At 44.3% G+C, this 26,914-nt stretch overlaps 1 protein-coding gene across 1 annotated transcript in view; it reads right to left on the minus strand.

The window, feature by feature from the left end:
• LOC126108292 (speckle-type POZ protein-like) overlaps window positions 1–17,372 on the minus strand; it is a 52,936-nt gene extending 35,564 nt beyond the window's left edge. The window contains exon 1 of the mRNA XM_049913515.1: window positions 17,339–17,372. Coding sequence (XP_049769472.1) covers window positions 17,339–17,372 — 34 coding nt within the window. The remainder of the gene's footprint in view (window positions 1–17,338) is intronic.
• Window positions 17,373–26,914: the final 9,542 nt, after the last annotated feature.

Genomic DNA, 26,914 nt, shown 5'->3' on the forward strand with positions numbered 1-26,914 from the left:
CCAGAAAGGCCAGTACAGGACCTGCAACATGCGGTCGTGCATTATCCTGCTGAACTGTAGCGTCTCGCAGGGTCGAATGAAGGGTAGAGCCACGGGTCGTAACACATCTCAAATGTAACGTCCACTGTTCAAAGTGCCGTCAGTGCGAACAAGAGGTGACCGAGTACGTGTAACCAATGGCACCCTATACCATCACGCCGGCTGATATGCCAGTATGGGGATGACGAATACACGCTTCCAATGTGCGTTCACCGCGATATCGCCAAACACGGATGGCACCATCGTGATGCTGTAAACCGAACTTGGATTCATCCGAAAAAATGACGTTTTGCCATTCGTGCACCCAGGTTCCTCATCGAGTACACCATCGCAGGCGCTCGTGTCTGTGATGCAGCGTCAAGGGTAACCGCAGCCACGGTCTCCGAGCTCGTACTCCTTGCTGCTGCAAACGTCGTCGAACTGTTCGTGGAGATGGTTGTTCTGTTGCAAACGTCCCCATCTGTTGACTCAGGGATCGAGACGTGGCTGCACGAGCCATTACAGCCGTGTGGATAAGATGCCTGTCACCTCGACTGCTAGTGATACGAGGCCGTTGGGACCCAGCACGGCGTTCCGTATTACCCTCCTGAACCCATCGATTCCATATTCTCCTAACAGTCATTGGATCTCGACCGACGCGAGCAGCAATGTCGCGATACGATAAACTGCAATCGCAAAAGGCTACGATCCGACCTTTATGAATGTCGGAAAGGTGATGGTACGCATTTCTCCTCCTTACACGAGGCATCACAACGTTTCACCAGGCAACACCGGTCAAATGCTGTTTGCGTATGAGAAATCGATTGGAAACTTTCCTCATGTCAGGAAGTTGTAGGTGTCGCCACCAGCGCCAACCTTGTCTGAATGCTCAGAAAAGCTAATCATTTGCATATCACAGCATCTTCTTCCTGTCGGTTAAATTTCGCGTCCGAGCATCTAATCTTCGTGGTGTAGCAATTTTAATGGTCAGTAGTGTACATCTGAATCTTACAGGAGTATCTGATTTGATCCATTATAAACGGTTCTGAAAGCCTGCGACTGTGAAAATAATACGTTTGTTTATAAATAACTCATCTGCTACCAGTCACGATTTTCTTTATTTTTATCACGACGCGTTTCGGGAAATGATTTCCATTTTCAAGTGTGTTTTTTGTGTCGAATAACATATGACTAACTGCGACAAACGCTCTGCTTCAAGACTGCTTGTCGCAGTTATATGTTATTCGACACTGAGTTGTCAAGGCTGTACGCCTGGTTGGTTGGGAAGGAGTTGAAGTTTGTGATGTCTGAAGATGGGTGTAATCCCGAAACTCGTAACATGTCTAATAAAGGAGTCAATTGAACATCTCATGACTTTATTGCGATTTTTTGGGTCTGTCATGCCATTTCTATGTGACGTTGTCGATGTGTGAGAGTCTGCTTCATTTCGTTGACTTTACGTTTGCTTATGGTCCATTTGTGCAGTCTCACACGCACTAAACATCACACACAACTTCTTGTACACTTTTAATCACGGAAAACATTTTACGTAAACAAAACAGTTGTAACTACAAAATGTTTAAAATGTTTTTGATGTTTAACAGTGTACAGCAAGTTGTGTGTGTGTGTGTGTGTGTGTGTGTGTGAGAGAGAGAGTGAGAGAGAGAGAGAGAGAGAGAGAGAGAGAGAGAGAGAGAGAGAGAGAGACAGACTCTGCGCAAGTGGACCATGAGGAATCTTAGTCAACGAAATGAAGCAGACTCGCACACATCGACAACATCACATAGAAATGGCATAACAGACACAAAAAACGCACTTGCAAATGGGAATAATTTCCGGAAACACGTCGTGCGAAAAATAAAATCGTGAGTAGTAGCAGATGAGTTATTTATAAACAAAGCTATTATGGGAATGTAGTTTACTGTAAAAAGAGTCTGTTAAGTCTTCTAATGTATCTCTTATTTTTAGGGTTCCGACCCTCTATCTGTAAAAACGGAATTCTTTTTACACTCATCAGCCATTGACCTACTACTGATATAAACTCATCCAGGCGATAGCATCGTCACCTGGAGAGGAATAACCGCTATACTCCGTTCTAGACTTGGCCACTGTTCCTATGTTTCGATACAGTGTATCGATACGTGGAACTGTTTCAGTGTTTCGGAACGGCTGTGTTTTACTGTTTCTAAACAGTGGTGTTTCATTCCGCCCCTGTCTCGAGATTCGATCTCACGCCAGACACAGAAACTGTATAGTTGTTTCAAAATAAGGCTGTTTCAGTCCACCTGTGCTTGGAACGGACTAATTGTATCGAAACAGTGATGTTTCATTCCTCTCTGTGTCGGACGAGATTCGGGCTCACACAACATACCATTTCATGAAACACTTTCAAGAGTGTGAAGTCTTTTTTACAAGCAATAGCATGAAGTTTAAGATATCCGAAAATAAAGCTTCGTTTCTAGCTGACTGTCCTATTCCGAAATGGCGTAACATCTGCTTCATAAACACTAACCAAACAACAAAACAACGCATACTATTCACATTCAAAATAATAAATATGTGAAAATCATTCAGTGAAATTACACTTTTTTATAACATACGCTTCTCTGTTCATGTACAGTAATCATATTAAGAAACGCAAGTAAGGCTACAACATTTTGAATAAAAAAAAGGCGTAGAGTGACAATTAGATATATATACAAATTTGATGTAGGTATAATTGGAAGCAATCTGTTTCACATATTACTGATAGTGTAATGGTGAACGGGAAGGGCTGGGAAGCATGGTGAATTTATAGTAACGGTTCGAAATGCCTTGAAAGACAAAAATTTTTTTTCTGTTATATTTTGTTATTTATTCGAATTATTTGTGAGTCTATAGTCACTGTGCCTATTATCCACAATGATTCCCTTTGTGTGCATGGAAATTAGCAGGATGGGTATATTACCCATACTATCAGAATACGAGAATCCCAGTAGCATATCCGTTGTTTCTGCAATTTGCTCCCACCTCCAGTTCCGTTCGTGGTGGTTCTTCTGTCTTCAGCTATGGCTGTCCTCGGCCAATTGAAAAGTATGAAAGTCACACGACACGAAAGCAGCGCATTTGCTGCAGGAAATACGAAACTGCCGAGACGCCTAAGTGATAGTTTCATAGTTTCTGCGCTCTCGCACTTCATTTCTGTTTATATGGACATACTTATACAGTAGATTCTACTGAGCAGACATTCAAGATAAAACGTGTAGGTTTATTAAATTACAAAACAAACTGTTTATCTGTTTCGAAACAGCGTCTCGAATCATTACATTGTACTGTTTCATTTGTTTCGAAACAGTTACGTGTTTCAGTTTGCCCATCTCTACTCCGTTCATAATAAGAATAAACCTGATGTAAACAAACACAGGCGCGATGATTGGTCAGAAGCCGTAGCACACGTACACTGGTGTTGCGCTCTTGCAAGTGCGTCCTGCTTATGTACCAGATATACACTCCTGGAAATGGAAAAAAGAACACATTGACACCGGTGTGTCAGACGCACCATACTTGCTCCGAACACTGCGAGAGGGCTGTACAAGCAATGATCACACGCACGGCACAGCGGACACACCAGGAACCGCGGTGTTGGCCGTCGAATGGCGCTAGCTGCGCAGCATTTGTGCACCGCCGCCGTCAGTGTCAGCCAGTTTGCCGTGGCATACGGAGCTCCATCGCAGTCTTTAACACTGGTAGCATGCCGCGACAGCGTGGACGTGAACCGTATGTGCAGTTGACGGACTTTGAGCGAGGGCGTATAGTGGGCATGCGGGACGCCGGGTGGACGTACCGCCGAATTGCTCAACACGTGGGGCGTGAGGTCTCCGCAGTACATCGATGTTGTCGCCAGTGGTCGGCGGAAGGTGCACGTACCCGTCGACGTGGGACCGGACCGCAGCGACGCACGGATGCACGCCAAGACCGTAGGATCCTACGCAGTACCGTAAGGGACCGCACCGCCACTTCCCAGCAAATTAGGGACACTGTTGCTCCTGGGGTATCGGCGAGGACCATTCGCAACCGTCTGCATGAAGCTGGGCTACGGTCCCGCACACCGTTAGGCCGTCTTCCGCTCACGCCCCAACATCGTGCAGCCCGCCTCCAGTGGTGTCGCGACAGGCGTGAATGGAGGGACGAATGGAGACGTGTCGTCTTCAGCGATGAGAGTCGCTTCTGCCTTGGTACCAATGATGGTCGTATGCGTGTTTGGCGCCGTGCAGGTGAGCTCCACAATCAGGACTGCATACGACCGAGGCACACAGGGCAAACACCCGGCATCATGGTGTGGGGAGCGATCTCCTACACTGGCCGTACACCACTGGTGATCGTCGAGGGGACACTGAATAGTGCACGGTACATCCAAACCGTCATCGAACCCATCGTTCTACCATTCCTAGACCGGCAAGGGAACTTGCTGTTCCAACAGGACAATGCACGTCCGCATGTATCCCGTGCCACCCAACGTGCTCTAGAAGGTGTAAGTCAACTACCCTGGCCAGCAAGATCTCCAGATCTGTCCCCCATTGAGCATGTTTGGGACTGGATGAAGCGTCGTCTCACGAGGTCTGCACGTCCAGCACGAACGCTGGTCCAACTGAGGCGCCAGGTGGAAATGGCATGGCAAGCCGTTCCTCAGGACTACATCCAGCATCTCTACGATCGTCTCCATGGGAGAATAGCAGCCTGCATTGCTGCGAAAGGTGGATATACACTGTACTAGTGCCGACATTGTGCATGCTCTGTTGCCTGTGTCTATGTGCCTGTGGTTCTGTCAGTGTGATCATGTGATGTATCTGACCCCAGGAATGTGTCAATAAAGTTTCCCCTTCCTGGGACAATGAATTCACGGTGTTCTTATTTCAATTTCCAGGAGTGTATTTGATGTTATGTAAATACAATTTCACCTTTTTTTGAGGAGTGGCTGTTCGATTGGCTTAATCTAAAGGACAGCTTGCGCTACTTGTATATAGATATTTTGCTACTGGGTATGAACAGTGATCAAGTAAGACTGACCTTGGGGTTTTACTAAAATGTGGTAATGATGAAATAATGTTTATCTTATGCGGAGAAGTGTTCCAAATTTGTAACGCACTGTTTTTTATGGAACTTTTATAGGCCCGTGTCCTTAGTGAATGGACATGGTACTTCCCTTTTCGTGGACGATGGAAGAAATGTGCGTTTTAACAGAGCTAACGTGGGAATTTTACGGGCGCCCCTTGGGTAAACAGTGTGATTTACGAACTAGAAACATCCCTCAACTGCCGCTGAAGTGCGTTGCGATTGCGTATAACATGTTGGGGAGCACGTACCGTATGCACAAGTCGCATCGTTCCTGAGTGTTCAGCAGCACGATGAACTGGGCACGCTAAACGTTAACGTTCGACAGCACGGTCCGTGTGCCGACAGCTTTAGGCATGAAAGCGTACAGACCGACCCTGTCTGTTCACTGACAGAGACCGCCAACAGTTGACGGGGGTTTTATGTTTAATAGGCAGAAACCTATCTAGACCAACACACAGGAATTGCAAACTGCGTCCCCTGCAAGTACTGCGACAGTTAGGCGGGAGGTGAGAAAACTTGGATTTCATGGCCTAGCGGCTGCTCATAAGCCACACATCACGCCGGTAAATGCCAAACGACCCCTCGCTCGGTGTAAGGAGCGTAAACATTGGATGAGTGAACACTAGAAAAACATGTGGCGTGACGAATCACGGTACACAATGTGGCGATATGATGACAGGATGTGGGTGTGGCGAATGCTCGGTGAACGTCATCTGCCACCGTGTGTAGTGCCGACGGCAAAATCCGGAGGCGGTGGTGTTGTGGTGTGGTGTGGTCGTGTTTTTCATGGCGGGGGCTTGCATCCCTTGTTGATTTGCGTGATACTATCACAGCACAGGCCTACACTGATGCTTTAAGCACCTTCTTGTTTGCCGGCCGCGGTGGTCTAGCGGTTCTAGGCGCGCAGTCCGAAACAGCGCGGCTGCTACGGCCGCAGGTTCGAATCCTGCCTCGGGCATGGATGTGTGTGATGTCCTTAGGTTAGTTAGGTTTAAGTAGTTCTAAGTTCTAGGGGACTGATGACCACAGCTGTTAAGTCCCATAGTGCTCAGAGCCAAGCCACCTTCTTGTGTCCCACTGTCGAAGACCAATTTGGGGAAGGCGATTGCATCTTTTGACACGATCAAGCAACTGTTCATAATGCACGGCCTGTGGCTGGGTGGTTACACGACAACAACGTCCCTGTAATGGACCGGCCTGCACAGAGTCCTGACCTGAATCCTATAGAACAACTTTGGGATGTTTTGGAACGTATTGCTGCCAGGCCTCACCGAGCGACACCAACACGGACCCGAAGTCGGAACCCCCAACTCTCAAACCGAACTGCCCACAACAGACAATAACCGGTAAGTAATAGTAGTCGAACAAAGATACTACGAGAGCGGATATATCGATACGCGCTGCTAACGCCGGTCACGGTCAGGCAAAGCGCCAACTCAGTGACAGCAGTAATTTAAATTAACGTAGTGAGGTGGAAGTGCGTTAAAAACAAGGTGTAAAATACACTCCTGGAAATTGAAATAAGAACACCGTGAATTCATTGTCCCAGGAAGGGGAAACTTTATTGACACATTCCTGGGGTCACATACATCACATGATCACACTGACAGAATCACAGGCACATAGACACAGGCAACAGAGCATCCACAATGTCGGCACTAGTACAGCGTATATCCACCTTTCGCAGCAATGCAGGCTGCTATTCTCCCATGGAGACGATCGTAGAGATGCTGGATGGTCCTGTGGAACGGCTTGCCATGCCATTTCCACCTGGCGCCTCAGTTGGACCAGCGTTCGTGCAGACCGCGTGAGACGACGCTTCATCCAGTCCCAAACATCCTCAATGGGGGACAGATCCGGAGATCTTGCTGGCCAGGGTAGTTGACTTACACCTTCTAGAGCACGTTGGGTGGCACGGGATACATGCGGACGTGCATTGTCCTGTTGGAACAGCAAGTTCCCTTGCCGGTCTAGGAATGGTAGAACGATGGGTTCGATGACGGTTTGGATGTACCGTGCACTATTCAGTGTCCTCTCGACGATCACCAGTGGTGTGCGGCCAGTGTAGGAGATCGCTCCCCACGCCATGATGCCGGGTGTTGGCCCTGTGTGCCTCGGTCGTATGCAATCCTGATTGTGGCGCTCACCTGCACGGCGCCAAACACGCATACGACCATCATTGGCACCAAGGCAGAAGCGACTCTCATCGCTGAAGACGACACGTCTCCATTCGTCCCTCCATTCACGCCTGTCGCGACACCACTGGAGGCGGGCTGCACGATGTTGGGGCGTGAGCGGAAGACGGCCTAACGGTGTGCGGGACCGTAGCCCAGCTTCATGGAGACGGTTGCGAATGGTCCTCGCCGATACCCCAGGAGCAACAGTGTCCCTAATTTGCTGGGAAGTGGCGGTGCGGTCCCCTACGGCACTGCGTAGGATCCTACGGTCTTGGCGTGCATCCGTGCGTCGCTGCGGTCCGGTCCCAGGTCGACGGGCACGTGCACCTTCCGCCGACCACTGGCGACAACATCGATGTACTGTGGAGACCTCACGCCCCACGTGTTGAGCAATTCGGCGGTACGTCCACCCGGCCTCCCGCATGCCCACTATACGCCCTCGCTCAAAGTCCGTCAACTGCACATACGGTTCACGTCCACGCTGTCGCGGCATGCTACCAGTGTTAAAGACTGCGATGGAGCTCCGTATGCCACGGCAAACTGGCTGACACTGACGGCGGCGGTGCACAAATGCTGCGCAGCTAGCGCCATTCGACGGCCAACACCGCGGTTCCTGGTGTGTCCGCTGTGCCGTGCGTGTGATCATTGCTTGTACAGCCCTCTCGCAGTGTCCGGAGCAAGTATGGTGGGTCTGACACACCGGTGTCAATGTGTTCTTTTTTCCATTTCCAGGAATGTATAACGAAGCCCTAACTCCACCCGCTTCCTATCACCTGAAACCCCTGTACTCACCAGGCGTTCACCGAAGAGTGCCGCGTTCTCTTTCGAGATTACCTAGCTCCCCGTGCAGCGGAAGCTACCAGGGGGGCAGCCCTCCGTCACCAACCTCACACACAAAAACAGCCTTCGACTTAGATGGGTAAACCTCTCTGTTCGGGTACTGGGAACCTAAGTTGGCCATCCTGTGCTCTCCTTCGAACGAGAAGCAACATCGTCTGCTCCCAGCAGACGATGACCAACTCAGCGTTTACCACAAAACAAAACCGAAACCCCACATTAAAACACACATATAATATTCAACAGGCCTTATTTGAGTGCTCAGTCTTTCTGGAAGAGTTCATGAATTGAGCTAAACTCAGATAGTGAAGTGAGTAAGTTGTACGGACAAGCGTCTTATGAAACGACTTCACAGAGATGTTTCACTTTCTCGCATCGGAAACGTACAAACGTACCGTCATTTGACTATCGCACAGACTCCCGTATGGACGACACAGTAGGATGCATCGTAGAAAAAACAGATGTGAAAGCAAATAGATCACTAGGTCCGCGTGGAATCCTAATTCGATTTTACAAACCTTATTTTACGGCACTGGCCCCTTACCTAGCCTGCATTTATCGTGAACCTCTCGCCCAGCACGAAGTCCTAAGCGACTGGAAAAAAGCGCAGGTGACTCCAGTAAGTAAGAAGGGTAAAAGAACGGACCCACAAAATTACGGAACAATATCCCTGCCGGCCGTGGTGGCCGAGCGGTTCTAGCCGCTACAGTCTGGAACCGCGCGACCGCTACAGTCGCAGATTCGAATCCTGCCTCGGGCATGGATGTGTGTAATGTTCTTACGTTAGTTAGGTTTAAGGTGGGTAGGACGTCAAACGGGCCGACTTGGAGCAGGAGAGGCACCACAGGACATCTTAATTTCCACTGTCTATACTTTTACAAATAAATTCATAAAACTGTGAGCATCACCAGGAAGGATTCAGAATTCACACTCATAGCAGTGGAAGTTCGAAAACATAACGAAGTAACTATTTGTTACATGTGAAATTTCATCATTTTTTTCACTTACTAATGACAGCATTTGTTGCTATAGGTACACTTTTCTTCGTAAGAGAGATGGTTCGATGAATTTTGCACAGTGTACAAACCATACTTAAAGGTGTATGAAACTCTAGAATTTTCCAAATCTTTAAGTTTAAAATACAACAGATCATTCGTTTTTTCATAAATTAAATAAATTCTAGAGTTTCATACACCTGTAAGTATGGTATGTATGCTGTGCAAAATTCATCGAAGAATCTCTCTAACTTATGAAGAAATGTGTACCTATAGCAACAAATGCAGCCATTAGTAAGTGGAAAAATGATGAAATTTCACACGTAAAAAAAAATTGTTATGTTTTCGAACTTCCACTGCAATGAGTGTGAATCCTGAATCCTTCCTGGTCATGCTGACAAAGTTTTATGAATTTATTTGTAAAAGTATAGACAGTGAAAATTAAAATGTCCTGTGGTGCCTCTCCTGCTCCAAGTCAGCCCGTTTGACGTCCTACCCCCCCCCCCCTTAAACCTAACTAACCTAAGGACATCACACACATCCATGCCCGAGGCAGGATTCGAACCTGCGACCGTAGCGGTCGCGCGGTTCCAGACTGTAGCGCCTAGAATGCTCGGACACCCCGGCCGGCTGTGGTGGTATAGCTCTATGCCGTTCTGTTTGACATTTCAATAATCATTCACTTTATTGATATCCGCAAGATACAAATTCTGTGCGTACGAGTTGAAAGCTGTGACGAACAAGAAGCAGTACCAAAACCTATAAGCAAACAAGCACTGGTTTTAAAGTTCCAGCTCCATTTGCTATCGACACAAACACAGTAAAATTGGAATTAAGAGGATATAGAAACCACGTTTTTCACATCTTCCCTCTCCTCCCGCTTATTCGAGTTGTCAACAAAAAGCAGGTTACATTAAGGAGCCCACGTGCGTCGTATTGAGGGCAACGTTGTTGTTGTTGTGGTCTTCAGTCCTGAGACTGGTTTGATGCAGCTCTCCATGCTACTCTATCCTGTGCAAGCCTCTTCATCTCCCAGTACCTACTGCAACCTACATCCTTCTGAATCTGTTTAGTGTATTCATCTCTTGGTCTCCCTCTACGATTTTTAACCTCCAGGATGCCCTCCAATGCTAAACTTGTGATCCCTTGATGCCTCAGAACATGTCCTACCAACCGTTCCCTTCTTGTCAAGTTGTGCCACAAACTCCTCCCCAATTCTATTCGATACCTCCTCATTAGTTATGTGATCTATCCATCTGATCTTCAGCATTCTTCTGTAACACCACATTTCGAAAGCTTCTATTCTCTTCTTGTCCGATCTAGTTATCGTCCATGTTTCACTCCCATACATGGCTACACTCCATACAAATACTTTCAGAACAGACTTCCTGACACTTAAATCTATACTCGATGTTAACAAATTTCTCTTCTTCAGAAACGCTTTCCTTGCCATTGCCAGTCTACATTTTATATCCTCTCTACTTCGACCATCATCAGTTATTTTGCTCCCCAAGTAGCAAAACTCCTTTACTACTTTAAGTGTCTCATTTCCTAATCTAATTCCCGCAGCATCACCCGACTTCATTCGACTACTTTCCATTACCCTCGTTTTGCTTTTGTAAAGGAACGAATTTTTTTGTCAAATGCGTTCTTGTCTAAGCGCGAATCTATGAAAAATCCGTACACATACAAATAAAGTTTGTCATTTGAACCTCACGTTGAAACAGGCGCTGTTTGTGTTTGTTATTCTGACAGCAGTGGGAACGGCCACGAATACGGACAAAGCAGGCCTGATACTGACTTTAGTACTGTTTCAAGACGCTGGTCTACGGCATGGCTTAAAATGAGAGATTTACCCACGAAAATCTGCCAAAGGAAATTTTACTCAGAAAACCCGGTGATTGCATCATCTTTCTTCGAATGGGCAATTAAACTTTAAAACTTTTTGGAGCCCATGTAAAAGAGGAAACTTCTGTGTCAAATTCGCTTACTATATCGCCACAGATGTGGCGAACAAGCTCGTAGAAGAAAGATTGTCAACTTGAACACACTTTAAGCAGACGCTTTTTGTTTACGCCCATAATGTATTTTGGCACCAGTGAGAATGGCTACAAATGGAGATTCAGCATTTCTAAACAAAAAAGAAAAAATACAAATCGCTGGGCCAAGGAACTGTTTTAACATGAGAGAAAAATGCACACATGAAAACATAACGGAAATGTTACACTCAGAACCTGATGATTACGTAACTCTCTGCGGTTGGGGCAGGGAAACGTTCAATAACTTGTTTAGCATTACTTCGTCCTCACATTGAAAAACATGACTCATGAACGCGAAAATGTATTCTCTTCTATTCGCTCCTTTGACGACATTTTCTTAAAATACCACAACGTAGAAACATTTAGCCCATATCGTCCACGGAAGAACCGGAGTATTTCAATTTCTTTTATTTCATTGCACTCCTGGAGATACTAGAAGGTATCAGACAGATTATACAATGGTAAGACAGAGATTTAGGAACCAAGTTTTAAATTGTAAGACATTTCCAGGGGCAGATGTGGACTCTGAGCACAATCTATTGGTTATGAACTGTAGATTAAAACTGAAGAAACTGCAAAAAGGTGGGGATTTAAGGAGATGGGACCTGGATAAACTGTCTAAACCAGAGGTTGTACAGAGTTTCATGGAGAGCATAAGGGAACAATTGACAGGAATGGGGGAAAGAAATACAGTAGAAGAAGAATGGGTAGCTCTGAGGGATGAAGTGGTGAAGGCAGCAGACGAGCAAGTAGGTAAAAAGACGCGGGCTAATAGAAATCCTTGGGTAACAGAAGAAATATTGAATTTAATTGATGAAAGGAGAAAATATGAAAACGCAGTAAATGAAGCAGGCAAAAAGGAATACAAATGTCTCAAAAATGAGATCGACAGGAAGTGCAAAATGGCTAATCAGGGATGGCTAGAGGACAAATGTAAGGATGTAGAGGCTTATCTCACTAGGGGTAAGATAGTGCCTACAGGTAAATTAAAGAGACTTTTGGAGAAAAGAGAACCACTTGTATGAATATCAAGAGCTCAGATGGAAAACCAGTTCTTAGCAAAGAAGGGAAAGCAGAAAGGTGGAAGGAGGATATAGAGGGACTATACAAAGGCGATGTACTTGAGGGCACCGTCATAGAAGGGAAAGAAGATGTAGATGAAGATGAAGATGAAATGGGAGATATGATACTGTGTGAAGAGTTTGATAGAGCACTGAAAGACCAAAGTCGAAACAAGGCTACGGGAGTAGACAACATTCCATTAGAACTACTGACAGGCTTGGGAGAGCCAGTCCTGTCAAAACTCTTACCATCTGGTGAGCAAGATGTATGAGACAGGCGAAATACCCTCAGACTTCAAGAAGAATATAATAATTCCGTTCCCAAAGAAAGCAGGTGTTGACAGATGTGATAATTACCGCCGGCCGGAGTGGCCGAGCGGTTCTAGGCGTTACAGTCCGGAACCGAGCGACTGCTACGGTCGCAGGTTCGAATCCTGCCTCGGGCATGGATGTGTGTGATATCCTTAGGCTAGTTAGGTTTAAGTAGTTCTAAGTTCTAGGGGACTGATGACCTGAGAAGTTAAGTCCCATAGTGCTCAGAGCCATTTGAACAATTTTTGCAAATTACGGAACTATCAGTTTAATAAGTCACAGCTGCAAAATACTAACGCGAATTCTTTACAGACAAATTGAAAAACTGGTAGAAGCCGAGCTAGGGAAAGATCAATTTGGATTCCGTAGAAATGTTTGAACAAGTGATTCGATACTGACATTATGAGTTATCTTAGAAGAAATATTCAGGAAAGGCAAACCTACGTTTCTAGCATTTGTAGACTTAGAGAAAGCTTATCACAATGTCGACTGGAATACTCTCTTTCAACTTCTGAAGGTGGCAGTTGCAAAATACAGGGAGTGAAAGGCTAGTTACAATTTGTACAGAAACCAGATGGTAGTTATAAAGAGTTGAGGGGCATGAAAGGGAAGCAGTGGTTGGCAAGGGAGTAAGACAGGGTTGTAGCCTATCCCAGAGGTTATTCAATCGGTATACTGAGCAAGCAGTAAAGGAAAGTATTTGTATGGAGTGTAGCCATTTATGGAAGTGAGACATGGACGATAAATAGTTTGGACAAGAAGAGAATAGAAGCTTTCGAAATGTGGTGATACAGAAGAATGCTGAAGATTAGATGGGTAGATCACATAATTAATGAGGAGGTACTGAATAGGATTGGGGAGAAGAGGAGTTTGTTGCACAACTTGACAAGAAGAAGGAACCGGTTGGTAGGACATGTACTGAGGCATCATCAAGGGATCACCAATTTAGTATTGGAGGGCAACGTGGAGGGTAAAAATCGTAGAGGGAGACCAAGAGATGAATACACTAAGCAGATTCAGAAGGATGTAGGTTGCAGTAGGTACTGGGAGATGAAGAAGCTTGCACAGGATAGAGTAGCGTGGAGAGCTGCATCAAACCAGTCTCAGGACTGAAGACCACAACAACAACAACAACAACAACCCGTTTGTATGTTAGGCGTAAAATAATTATTTTTCTTCTAAATCCCTTCTTGCGTAATATAGGTCTGGGAAAGACATGACACCTCTATCAGTTTGGTAATTGTCAGTAATGTTTTGTTTTTATCCTTGATGGTAATTTGCGTAGACGAAACAGTGAAATAAACTTATTAGTTTTTCACTAAACGTATGCGGCGAATCATCAACACAAACAACGTCTGCAAACCTGTGAACCTTCCCGTCAAACACGTTCTATGCTTGGAAAGCAGCCAAACAGCAGCGTACACCGTCAAATGTTCGGCAAGCATAGTTGAATTTGACAAAATGTGACCGTTCGCGGAGGCCTTTACTAGAGGAAATAGGTATTTAAGAACTGAAAAACGTTCGCAATTTTCTTCCTCGCACTATGTTATTCACGTGAGCTCAGTAATTTTTAGTATTTGAAACACCTGTAGCGCGCGCACGACAGATAGAATGAATAGCAAGGAATCGTAAACAGTAATTTGCTTATGTTTTGGGCTATTTAAGACGGTATGAGGCCCCGCCAATCTGGCTTGAAAACGATGTACGGCATAAAGCGCCCCGTTCACGACCAAACGTTTTCTCCAACTTGACTATACTTGCCAAATATTTGCCCGTGTACGGTGCAGTTTGACGTGTTTGTCAAGCATAGATCGTGTCTGGCGAGTTTGAGAGAAATTTTGATTGACAAAGTTTGACAACATGGCGAACGTTGTGTGTGTCTACTTTTCGCCGCACATGTTTGGTGAAAAACTGTTTTATTACTATTTATCTTACTGTATCGTGAGTTTCCACTACTATGGAAATAACGATCAAGGATGAAAACAAAATACCACTGACAATTGCCGAAATGGTAGAGGTACCACGTCTTTCCCAGCCAAATATTAGGCATGAAGAGGTTACGAACGATATCAATATTTTACGCATAGAGCGACATACAAGTGGAGCGGAATGAAATGAATCTAAATTCTTCGGTTATTCTGCGGAAGATGTGGGCTATTTGTTCCCACTTTGCGGTATTGTAATGACCTGTCATTAGAGGACCAAGTAGAATAAATTTTCGCATACTTGTGTCTTTTTCAGTGTCACGCTACAGTAATGCTAAAAAGTTATAAAACGTTTCAGTGTGTATCTGCACAAAGTTGATGTAATCATCAGGTTCTGGGTTAAACATTTGTATTAACATTTTTCGAGTTGCATATTTCTCATTTAGAACCATACCCTAGACCAGCGTCTTATTTTCTTTAAACACAGTCCCAGAGACAACGTCAGAAATAAAATTACCAAATATGCAGCAATCAGTCGCAAATTTATGTTTTATTTATTCACTTTCGCAAATCGATTTCAAGTGATAAACAGCCATCACTTTGTTTGACCTCTGCTTAAGACAGTATTACTACTCAGGGCACTTATTGGTTGAAAGCACCGATGATGGCTGTTAATCACTTGAAATCGATTTGCAAAAGTGAATAAATAAAACAATTTTGCGACTGGTTGCTGCATATTTGGTAATTTTATGGTGTACGTTCGCTGTACGACTTGGGAACCACACGGAGCCCACCATTCAAACGTTAGAAATTCTTTATCTGCATTTGTAGCCATTCCTACTGGTGCCAAAATACAACATACACGAAAAGTGTCTGCTTCAAAAGCAAGGTTAAACCGACAAGCTTTCTTAGTACGTGTACGGTCTTGTTTAACAAATTCGCGCCGAGACAATAACGAACTTAACAGACAAGTTTGCTCTCTTAGGAGGGACTTGATAAGTTTTAAAAAGTTTGATTGTCCATTCGAAGAAACTTGTAATCATCGGGATCTGAGAATAATATTTCCTTTAGCACATTTTCATGAGTACGTCTCTCATTTTAAGCTATTCCCTATATAAGAACTTAGTTTTTTTCTCCTTCTTAGACACAGTGGCATAGTCGATGGCGAACTGCTTTGTTTACATTTGTGGCCGCGGCTCACTACACTAAACACACACGAACACGAATAGCGTCTGCTTGAAAGAGAGCTTAAACTGACAAACACTGCTCGAAAAATCCGTGGCTAGTTGTTGTGGTCTTCAGTCCAGAGACTGGTTTGATGCAGCTCTCCATGCTACTCAGTCCATCTCCCAGTACGTACTGCAGCCTACATGCTTGTGAATCTGCTTAGTGTATTCATCTCTTGGTCTCCCTCTGCGATTTTTACCCTCCGCGCTGCCCTCCAATACTAAAATGGTGATCCCTTGATGCCTCAGGACATGTCCAACTAACTGATCCCTTCATGTAGACAAGTTGTGCCACAAATTCCTCTTCTCTGCAATTCTATTCAGTAGCTCAGTTACGTGATCTACCCATGTAATCTTCAGCTTTCTTCTGTAGCACATTTCGATAGCTTCTATTCTCTTCTTGTCCAAACTCTTTATCGTCCACGTTTCACATCCATACGTGGTTACACTCCATACAATTACTTTGAGAAAAAGACTTCCTGACACTTATATCTATACTCGATATTAACAAATTTCTCTTCTGGAGAAACGCTTTCCTCGCCATTTGCCATCTACATTTTATATCCTCCCTACCTTGACCATCAGTTATTTTGCTCCCCAAATAGGAAAACTCATCTACTATGAAACTTCCTGGCAGATCAAAACTGTGTGCCGGACCGAGACTCGAACTCGGAACCTTTGCCTTTCGCGGGCAAGTGCACTACCAACTGAGCTACCCAAGCACGACTCACGCCCCGTCCTCACAGCTTCAGTTCTGCCAGTACCTCGTCTCCTACCTTCCAAACTTTACAGAAGCTCTCCTGCGAACCCTGCAGAACTAGCACTCCTGAAAGAAAGGATATTGCGGAGACATGGTTTAGCAACAGCCTGGGGGGATGTTTATAGAATGAAATTTTAATTCTACAGCGGAGTGTGCGCTGATATGAAACTTGCTGGCAGATGAAAACTGTGTGCCGGACCGAGACTCGAACTCGGGACCTTTGCCTTTCGCGGCGAGTGTTCTATCACAGGAGAGCTTCTGTAAAGTTTGAAAGGTAGGAGACGAGGTACTGGCAGAAGTAAAGCTGTGAGGACGGGGCGTGAGTCGTGCTTGGGTAGCTCAGTTGGTAGAGCACTTGCTCGCGAAAGGCAAAGGTCCCGAGTTCGAGTCTCGGTCCGGCACACAGTTTTGATCTGCCAGGAAGTTTCATATCAGCGCACACTCCGCTGTCGAGTGAAAATTTCGTTCTATAAACTCATCTACTACTTTAAGTGCCTCATATCCTAATCTAATTCCCTCAGAATCAGCTGATTTCATTTGACTACATTCCATTATCCTCGTTTTTCTTTCGTTGATACTAGACAAGAGCTGTTTTGTCAAAACGTTTGATCGTTTACGCGGGTCTGAGAAGTCTATAGGGCGCCTCCCTTATTTATTTATTTATTTATTTTTTACCTGCATGCAGATTCCCGATAAAAGTACGTCTTTTGTGAGTGTGGTGCTGTAATCGCAGAGTGCATTCGCTTCGGGACACGTGTAGGCGGCACACGAAATTGGTCCGTCAATCGCTTGGCGCACGTGTAAGGTCCTATAGTTATATGAAAGTTACGCCCCTGATGCTCCGGGAGTTTTCCGGACAGGTGTTGTTAAAAGGCTGCCGCTGTGAGCACTCACCTTCCGCCTTCCGCTCAGCTGGCTCCGCGCACATGCTTCCGCTGCACAGCTGTACCTCTCGCTAGCAACTGCAGTGAGAGTCCACGGCTGGGCCGTAACTGCGCTAGCGGCCGCACGAGGCCAACGTGTGTTGCGTGACGTCACATGCCGCTGCGCTACGTTGTCAGCTCTCGCTGCATCGCCCTCTCCCCCACCCACTACCGAGGTTTGTTTGAGCAGTTGTCAGAGAGCGCCAGACAACACGCCGTACTGCACATGCGCAGCTAATGCTCGGTTTACACTAGCGAGTTATTGCAGCAATTTACTTGCGCGGAGGAACTTGCCGCGCGATTTGCCAGTGTAAAGATATCGCCAAGTCGACTTGCGACCGTAGCAATTCATTGCGGAAGTGACTTGCTGCACGTTTTCCGCTTCCAGTGTGAACACCACGCGAGAAGTATTTGCAAGTAACTTGGAGCTTTTAGTATTTATTTCTATTTCCTGCAAGTAGGAAGCGCAAGTTATAGTAAGTATGTCGTCTGTATAACTCTCATATTTAACATTTTACTTAATTTGGTGACTTAATTTTATGCAACCATCTTACGTATTATATGCAAACAAATTTCAGAAGCCGTGGAGAGCTACCCCGAAATACGGAACTTGCATAACCGATACTTTAAGGATAGAGTGAAGAAGATGAGCGCATTAAATGAAATCTCGTCGATATTCGACTCATCTATAAAAGAAGTACATAGAAAGTAGCATAACTTGAAGACACAACCCCTTTGCCACCTGCATCCACTCGCTTGTTGTTTTAGGAGTCTAGAAAAAGAGGATGTATAATTATTACATGTTCTATTTACTTAGCTTGTCACTTTCCATTTTATGAGCATTAGAAAAAAAAATTTATAAGCATATCATTCTGTAAAATTCTGTTTATTTCAATAAAAATTTAATTTCATTGTTGTGTTTTCACATACCTTCAAATAATTTTCCCTTTTCAAGACATTAAAAAACGCTCTACATACATCGGGTACGATCAGAGAATTCGTGCTGACGGGAGTATGAAACAAGTACATTAGGGACTTGTATGAGTCCTCCTACAAAGAACAGATTTCAAAATTCAAACTTTTTTGGTTGTATGTTTCACATAAATAAATGAAATGCCTATTTTATTCGTAGCTCACCGGTAGCTATAAATCATAGAGTGACTAGCACACGTTCCTTTGCTAAAATGGCAGTACCAAAGTTTGTGTCTCGTTTTGATATGATGGGCGCTATTAACATCAACAAACACTCAGAATAATTTGAGGACATTCTGCAAAGGTTTTCAAAAGTATCCATGCTCTCGATACTAAGTTCTTGCAAAAGGCTATTACAGGCACCATTTTGCGATCTTCTCATTATTTACTCTCTAACCCCTATACTTCTCTTTTCCTTTTTCACGTCTTGCATTACAATTACAAGAGCTGCAGCATATCTCACCTGCCTACTTGTCATTTTACACTTCGGCTGAAGCATACTGAAAGCATATGTAAACAGTATCAGCAAGTTGTTGACGCAAGTTTCTGGCCAAAGAACTTGCAGAAGAGTCTTGCTTAATTCTTGCGCTGCTGTGTAAACACAGCTGCAAGCTGATAGCAATAACTTGCAGCAGTAACTTCTGCAAGCGACTTGCTAGTGTAAACCCAGCTTAAGACGACATAGGCAGTCCGTGCTTGGTGCTTGGTCTGCTCTTCAGCCTACAGCAGGCAAACTCGTCTGTGAAAGTAAACAGTTTCGGCGTGTTCCAAATTTGGTGACACTATTTGCATGAGTTTTGAGGTTATGTGTATTTGTAGAATGTAGACAAACTGAAATATGAAGTGGGGAACGAAGAATAATGTTCGCTTTTTGGAGTTCTATGCTTTGCATAGCTGTTTGTGTGATTTCAGTGATGCCGATTACAGAAATAAGCAACATATTGCTGCCGCTGGGACCGTCATGTGCGATCAGAACATAGACGTTTTGACGATATCTGAGCTGCAGGGCAAAATTTATTGAGTTAGGGGCACATATACAGCTGAATTAAGAAAAATACAAACAAGTGTAATTCTAGCTGTGGTAATGCTCTCGTGTACTAGACTAAAATCCCATCGTTCGAGTTGGCCCACTCTTTTTTTTTTTCTTAAGGAATATTGTTGACAGGAGGGAAGGCTATACAAACTGAAGAAGCTGCATCGTTTATTCAATATTCATCTACTCAAGACGTCGCTTCAGTGCTCACCACTCACATGAGTTTGAATTTTGAATTATTGCGACTGGGCAGATCTTCAAGAGAGTAGTTTGTGAACCATTCTCTTCTTAATAAGGCTTGTTCGAATAATTACAGCTGTTAATGTTAATAATTGTTACTGTTAATGAAAAAGCGTCATCACAAACTGAAGCCGCATCTTATAACATGTCGAGTGTTCCCGACTGTAATGCACGCAATATGATATCTAATATCAGTTCTGGCGACAGTGATTCATGCATTACAATATCTTTATTCCTCATCACGTAATTAACTCTATTTAGAAGAAACTTTAACAGTTCTGGTGACATTCTAAGATAATTAAAAGAACTTCTTGGGTCTTCCATTACAAATTATTTCAGCAAGGATGCTGAGCAACCGAGCTCACGTATTTTCTTCATCCTCTCACGAATCCAAACACATTTCTTATCTTTATCTTACGCAGCGATTCCACGCAACAAGCTTTAACTCCATCACAACTCGTGTGACGTGCAGCTGCAAAAACTTTTATTTCAGACACGACTCAGGGACCGACAAACCGACGAAACTGAAGTGCATACTGGTTTCTCCGTGTCTACAGTCAAATATAAAACCATTTGCGTGCAACTCATTGCACGCAACGAGTGGCGCAACCCAATGTCGACGTGTAAACTAGGCTTCACGCTTTCCGTCGCATTTTTGTGTGGAATTTCGTGCGTGGCCGGGCATCACGTGACCATATGCAGCCCTGCAGCATGTTGTTGAGAGGACCTAGGGAGTTGTAACTGGAGCAGCTGTTTTATCATTTCTGCCCAGATAAGGAATGCAAACAAGGAAGCAGTTCTTGGTTTATTATTCACTTCGAAAGTAGACCCTACAGCTCAAAGTACCATAACATTTGCCCACCCAGTTAGCCGTGCGATCTAATGCATGGCTTCCCGGGCGGGAAGGAGCACCTGGTCTCCGGCACAAATCTGCCCGGCACGGTATCTGCCTCTGGTGGCAATTTCAGGGGGGCGCCAAATCCATATTCCTGAGGAATTCCGAGTGTGAATCAATCTGGCTGAAATGAGTATCAAAGAACGGTCAAAAAATGATGATCGTATGCTTTTACGAGGTGCATTCAAGCTCTTAGGCCTCCGATTTTTTTTCTCCGGACTGGAAATAGATAGAAACATGCGCATTGTTTTCATTGTCAATACGTCCCAGAGATGGCAGCACTGTATGGCAGATGGAATTTTACCGCCAGCGGCGAGAATGAGAACTTTTTTAAATACTTAAAACGGCGACGTTTTCCTTACTTGAACAGCGTGCAGTCATTCGTTTTCTGAATTTGCGTGGTGTGAAACCAATTGAAATTCATCGACAGTTGAAGGAGACATGTGGTGATGGAGTTACGGATGTGTCGAAAGTGCGTTCGTGGGTGCGACAGTTTAATGAAGGCAGAACATCGTGTAACAACAAACCGAAACAACCTCGGGCTCGCTCAAGCCGGTCAGACGACACGATCGAGGAAGTGGAGAGAATTGTTTTGGGGGATCGCCGAATGACTGTCGAACAGATCGCCTCCAGAGTTGGCATTTCTGTGGGTTCTGTGCACACAATCCTGCACGACGACTGAAAATGCGAAAAGTGTCATCCAGGTGGGTGCCACGAACGCTGACAGATGACCACACGGCTGCCCGTGTGGCGTGTTGCCGAGCAATGTTGACACGCAACGACAGCACGAATGGGACTTTCTTTTCGTCGGTTGTGACAATGGATGAGACGTGGATGCCATTTTTCAATCCAGAAACAAAGCGCCAGTCAGCTCAATGGAAGCACACAGATTCACTGCCACCAAAAAAATGATGGTGTCCATGTTCTGGGACAGCGAGGGCGTAATCCTTACCCATTGCGTTCCAAAGGGCACTACGGTAACAGGTGAATCCTACGAAAATGTTTCGAAGAACAAATTCCTTCCTGCACTGCAACAAAAACGTCCGGGAAGGGCTGCGCGTGTACTGTTTCACCGAGACATCGCACCGCACATCGAGCTAACGTTACGCAACAGTTTCTTCGTGATAACAACTTTGAAGCGATTCCTCGTGCTCCCTACTCACCTGACCTGGCTCCTAGTGACTTTTGGCTTTTTCCAACAACGAAAGACACTCTCCGTTGCCGCACATTCACCAGCCGTGCTGCTATTGCCTCAGCGATTTTCCAGTGGTCAAAACAGACTCCTAAAGAATCCCTCGCCGCTGCCATGGAATCATGGCGTCAGCGTTGTGAAAAATGTGTACGTCTGCAGGGCGATTACGTCGAGAAGTAACGCCAGTTTCATCAATTTCTTGTGAGTAGTTAATTAGAAAAAAAGTCGGAGGCCTTAGAACTTGAATGCACCTCGTATACACCACCTGGGTCAGGATTAGAGTGCTGCAACACGCAATGTTTGACAGGTCGCGGCTCGCCTGTTGACGTGGGGACCGAGCCGCTCGTGTCCGGCCCCATTCGACTCGGCTCGGCCACGTACTCGCCCCATGTCTGTTATCCGGATTCCGGACACGCGGATAACCGAGCATGACCGAGCATGACCGCTGACGCCTCACCTCGCTCGCCACGGCTCGCTGCTCTGTACTGTACGAATCCAACGCCTCTCTGTCTATCTCTCTCTCTCTCTCTCTCTCTCACACACACACACACTGTATTTATCTGTGTCTCTCTCTCTTTTAATACAAAAGTAACGTTTCCAAGAACGAGTACGTGACACAGATAAATTCATAAAGCACTTGGAAAGTAAAATGATATTTCAATACAATCGCAGATAGGAGACGTAGCAATTTTGTATCTTCTCACAAACGAAAGTCAAGTCATGATCTTTAATCGTTTGTACCTCCTGTTAAAAAATACATATCCGTTAGTACACATCAATTACGCTACTTAATTATAAATCTAAAGCGTATCATTATGAAACAGTGCCTTTATCTGCAGTAATTACTCACCTGACAGTCAGTGTCACTGACACTGCACATTTGTTGCAGTTTGTGAAACCAAAGAAGAACTAACTGGATTGCCGTTTCTTTTTCCCCTTCTAATTCATCTGTGGCCTCTTTAAATGGTCTCAGAATATGCGCAAATTTTCCTGCAAGCTCATTATCATATGCTCGCAATCTGTAAGCGGAGTCTTCCGTCAGCAAAGCAGCAACTTCGTTATACTGAGTGTGTAAGGACTGCAGCATAGTGTACAAGCTGTTCCAGCGTGTGCACACCTCTTGTTTCAACGATAATTTCAAAGACGAGCATAGCCCTCTTTTCTTAATGTACCTTACAATGCATTTTGCAGTATTTATTGTCGATGCGATGTTCGTGGCATGATTTAACAAGAAGTTATCTTCATCTAAAGTATGGCTAAGTGCTGTGTTTATACAATGAGCAGCACAAGGAATCCTTTCGTGATTTTCCAAAGCCTTCATTACATTAGCAACCTGGTCGGAGACAAAAACAAAACTGTGCAACATGTGCGGCGAAATGTCCCAATCAGCGATCCTCTCTTCAATTTCTTTCATAATATTTACTCCCGTCTTCTTAACGTCAGGGAATTTTGTTGTAAATAAAACATTGTTCACAAGAGACCACTCAGTGTTAATGTAATGTGTTGTAAGCGTCAAATAGTGCACCTCAGTCCAAATATCAACTGTCGCAGCACTTATTTTATTAATAACTTCTGCAATAACAGAAGGCTTTATGCTGCTTCGCATTGCATCACCTTGTTCTTTGACATGTCTGCTTATAGTAGAGGGATGTGGCATGACATCTGCCACGTTAACTTTTCCATAATGCGCACCTAGATGTATTAATTCTTGACCTAGTTCCTTTACCGGAAACAGCATTAACAAGTCTCACATCTTTAGCACACGTTGCAACACACTTTGCTGTAATATTATTTTCTATTATTGCCGGTATCCCCGAAGGAGCTGTATCTTTGTGAAGTTTCCTGCAACTGTGTTTCTTTAAATGAGTGGTTCCCGACTGGAAAATCAATAATGTGGAGCAGTTTATGCACGATACGTACCCAGTAGACGCACTGTTTTCGTCTACAACCAACAGAAATGTACTCCATACTTGGCTTTTTAGACCATCCCTTTCCTTCAATGCAGTGTGCGATTTGCTCACTGCATCTGCATCAGACCATCCCCTCCTCTGGTTTTAGTTTATGCATACCAACCTGGGATGTTTGTTTCCCACGCACTGGAGTGAAATTTTACATATAATTTAAATTTGTGGAGCCGAACACTGAAAGTTTTTAATACAGTCTTACTATTAATACTATTAATATGTTTGGTTATTAATTTTGAAAAAGTGTTATCTAGTAGTTATTGTTGTTGTCTTCAGTCCAGAGACTGATTTGATGCAGCTCTCCATGCATGTAGTAGTTAAGCATTTCAAACGTTTAGAACTAAATCATCTTTAACATGTTGTCATTGTTGCTTTCGTCTAAGGTGCGTCGTCCGTTTACTTGCGAGCTTGTATCATGATGGACGAAAGTACAACGGTTTCCAATAAAACTTGTTTAACAATATATATATATACGTTTGTCCTTTGAGGGAGTTGCTTGCGATTATTTTTTTGACATTGTTGAATGAGAAAGTGGTACAGGAGAATGCATTTTCAGCACACTGTTAGCAGCTCTTGAAAAGTATGGCATTACAAATGATGAACTAAAAAACCACCTTGTAGGTGTCGCAACAGATGGTGGCTCAACAATGCTTGCACCTTACGAAGGCGAGCCGCTCTACTGCGTAGTCATTTACATAAGGATTTAACTGTCGTTCATTGTATGAGCCACAAAATGAAATTAGCTGTCCACGATGTTACGAATGATGTAGCAGATGTATACCATATAAAGGTGTTTTTAGATTCCTTATATTCTGTCTTTTCTCGAAGTCCCAAAAATCAGACTACTACAAAGTGTTTCACAAGAATTATCCTCGCAGCTATATTTTTCGCGTACGTTGGGTTGCTTCCTCATTTAATGCTTTTGGAGCTTTTCTTGAAAGTCACAGTTCTCTTGTCCATCTCTTTGAAAAGCTGAGACATGATGGTTCCTGATCAACTCAGGAGAGATCTAAATTTGAAGGTTTACTAAAACATCTCACAAAGTGGCTTTTCTGATAGTGCATACGCGTGAATAGTGAGTTTCGGCATTAACGTCTATTTATAAATAACTGTTTAAGCATGGGTAACGCCACGGTCCAAGCTAGTAACATATATAATTACACTAACCCCCTAAGACATCCCCCCCCCCCCTCCCACTGGTAAAAGCACAAATCGCACACTGCTTCAATGTGTAAACATTCGTTTCAATCTTGGGTGTTACTGCACTGGCTTCCACAAGCTGCACGATTACAGAGAGACACACACCACAAATGAGAATCCCGTACTGGCTGCAGTCTCACACAATAATGTCACGTGTAACGTGTTTGAGGTTACGTGCTACGTAGGCTCGTTTCACACTGGGACACTTGTGACGGTCACCGGTGACGGTCACTGATAGAGATACCTTCGTTTGAATTGGAGCATTCACACCGGGACACTGCACTGAGTCACCGAGTCACGGTGACCCAGCAGTGACTCACCCTCGCCACATGTGACGGACACCGATACTGTGTTCGCTGCGATCACCGCCGGACATGCATTAGCTTGTATTGGAGTGTTCCTTCGACCATAAATATAATAGACTGGACCTGACGTCATTTTCGTGGCTCCAACATCTCTGGGCTAAAGTCACGTGAATGTTGGCAAAACATGGTTGTTTCGTGTTGCTCTTATGGCTGTACTCAGCCTTTTGTCCGGGGAAATGGCATTACATTTCACTTGTAAGTATTTCTATGATAGTGGAGATGCGTTTATTGAAATCTGCTGAAGTGACTTTTATATGTTTTTTACACTTGAAATAGAGTATCACGTAAATTAAAGTGTTGAAAGTGATGCCTTTAAAGTCAGATTCATATTACATTTTGGAAAGTATCTGTGATAATTCGGTTACAGAAGTAAGTATAACTGTTTCTCGTTTCCACTCATAGGTTGCCTAAGGATGAAAACCGAAGGCAGCTTTGGATACAGGTCCTGAAACGGAAAAACTTTAAGCCCTCTGCACATACGCGGTAGCGTTCTCGCTTCCCGAGCACGGGGTCCCGGGTTCGATTCCCGGCGGGGCCAGGGATTTTTCCTGCCTCGAGATGACTGGGTGTTGTTGTGTCGTTTTCATCATCATCATTCATCCCCATTACGGTCGGAGGAAGGCAACGGCAAACCACCTCCATTAGGACCTTGCCTAGTAAGGTGGTGCGGGTCTGCCGCATCGTTCCCTTACGCTCTGTAAGGAAGCATGGGACTTCATTTTTTTTTTTTTTTCAAGAGCACCTATAGAAGACATATGAAGAGAATTTTTTTTTCTACCTTCTAATACTATTAAACAAATGTGGGCTCGAAAATTATTTTCTGAAGTTTCAAAGTCTCACCTTCCATCTAAAATATGATTTTTTTTAAACTGATAGTTTAAACTTTTGTAAAAGTAGTGGGAACTGAACCTTTGAAGTGCACCTACAATTGATACTCTAAAATGGACCTGCTCCTAAAGTCGACAATTTTGGCACCTATAGTTGACATAATTCCCATATCCCATTTTCTTTTATAAGTGACTAGAGCTCAAAACGCTGCGAATCCAATGTTTAAAGTTTTGACACGAGCCCACTCTTACTGTTTAAAAGAATTTTAACAACATTTTACTTTAATTGATAGTTTATAGTAATTTCGTCCCGCTGCCCACGAGAGGGGCGTTCGATGTATTTGTTAGATTTTATAAATGGTACTGTGAACAAATCCACGTCAAATGTAGTTCTGACATAATTTTTCGCAAATAAAAAAGTAATTTTTGTTGGAAGCGTTTGTCAGTCAATTGAGAAATGTGGGTAAAATACGATACAAACATAGAATGGCAGACCGCTGATTTGAAATCCCGCCCCATTTTGCCAACAGTCACGTGGTTTATGTTGGAGCCACACTAGCTCTACAGCTTCTGCACAGCGAGGCCAGTCTACTAGTATCTATGGTCGAAGGAGTGTTCACACTGGCACACCGATCACAGACACGGCAGTGTAGAGTTGCCAACAGACAGGCAGCCGTTGCTGAGCCCAGTGGTTCTCCACACAGTGCAGCCATGAGTTTAGAGTTCATCGACACAGCAGATTTTATAAGTAAAGTGGAAAGTCGTCCCGTTATTTGGGATATGAAAAGCGATGACTACAGTAACAAAGTCATGAAAATAAAAGCGTGGCAAGAAATTATTACGAAGTTTGTGCCTGATT

This window comes from Schistocerca cancellata, chromosome 11 (assembly GCF_023864275.1).
Source record: "Schistocerca cancellata isolate TAMUIC-IGC-003103 chromosome 11, iqSchCanc2.1, whole genome shotgun sequence".
Taxonomy (NCBI): Eukaryota; Metazoa; Arthropoda; class Insecta; order Orthoptera; family Acrididae; genus Schistocerca; species Schistocerca cancellata.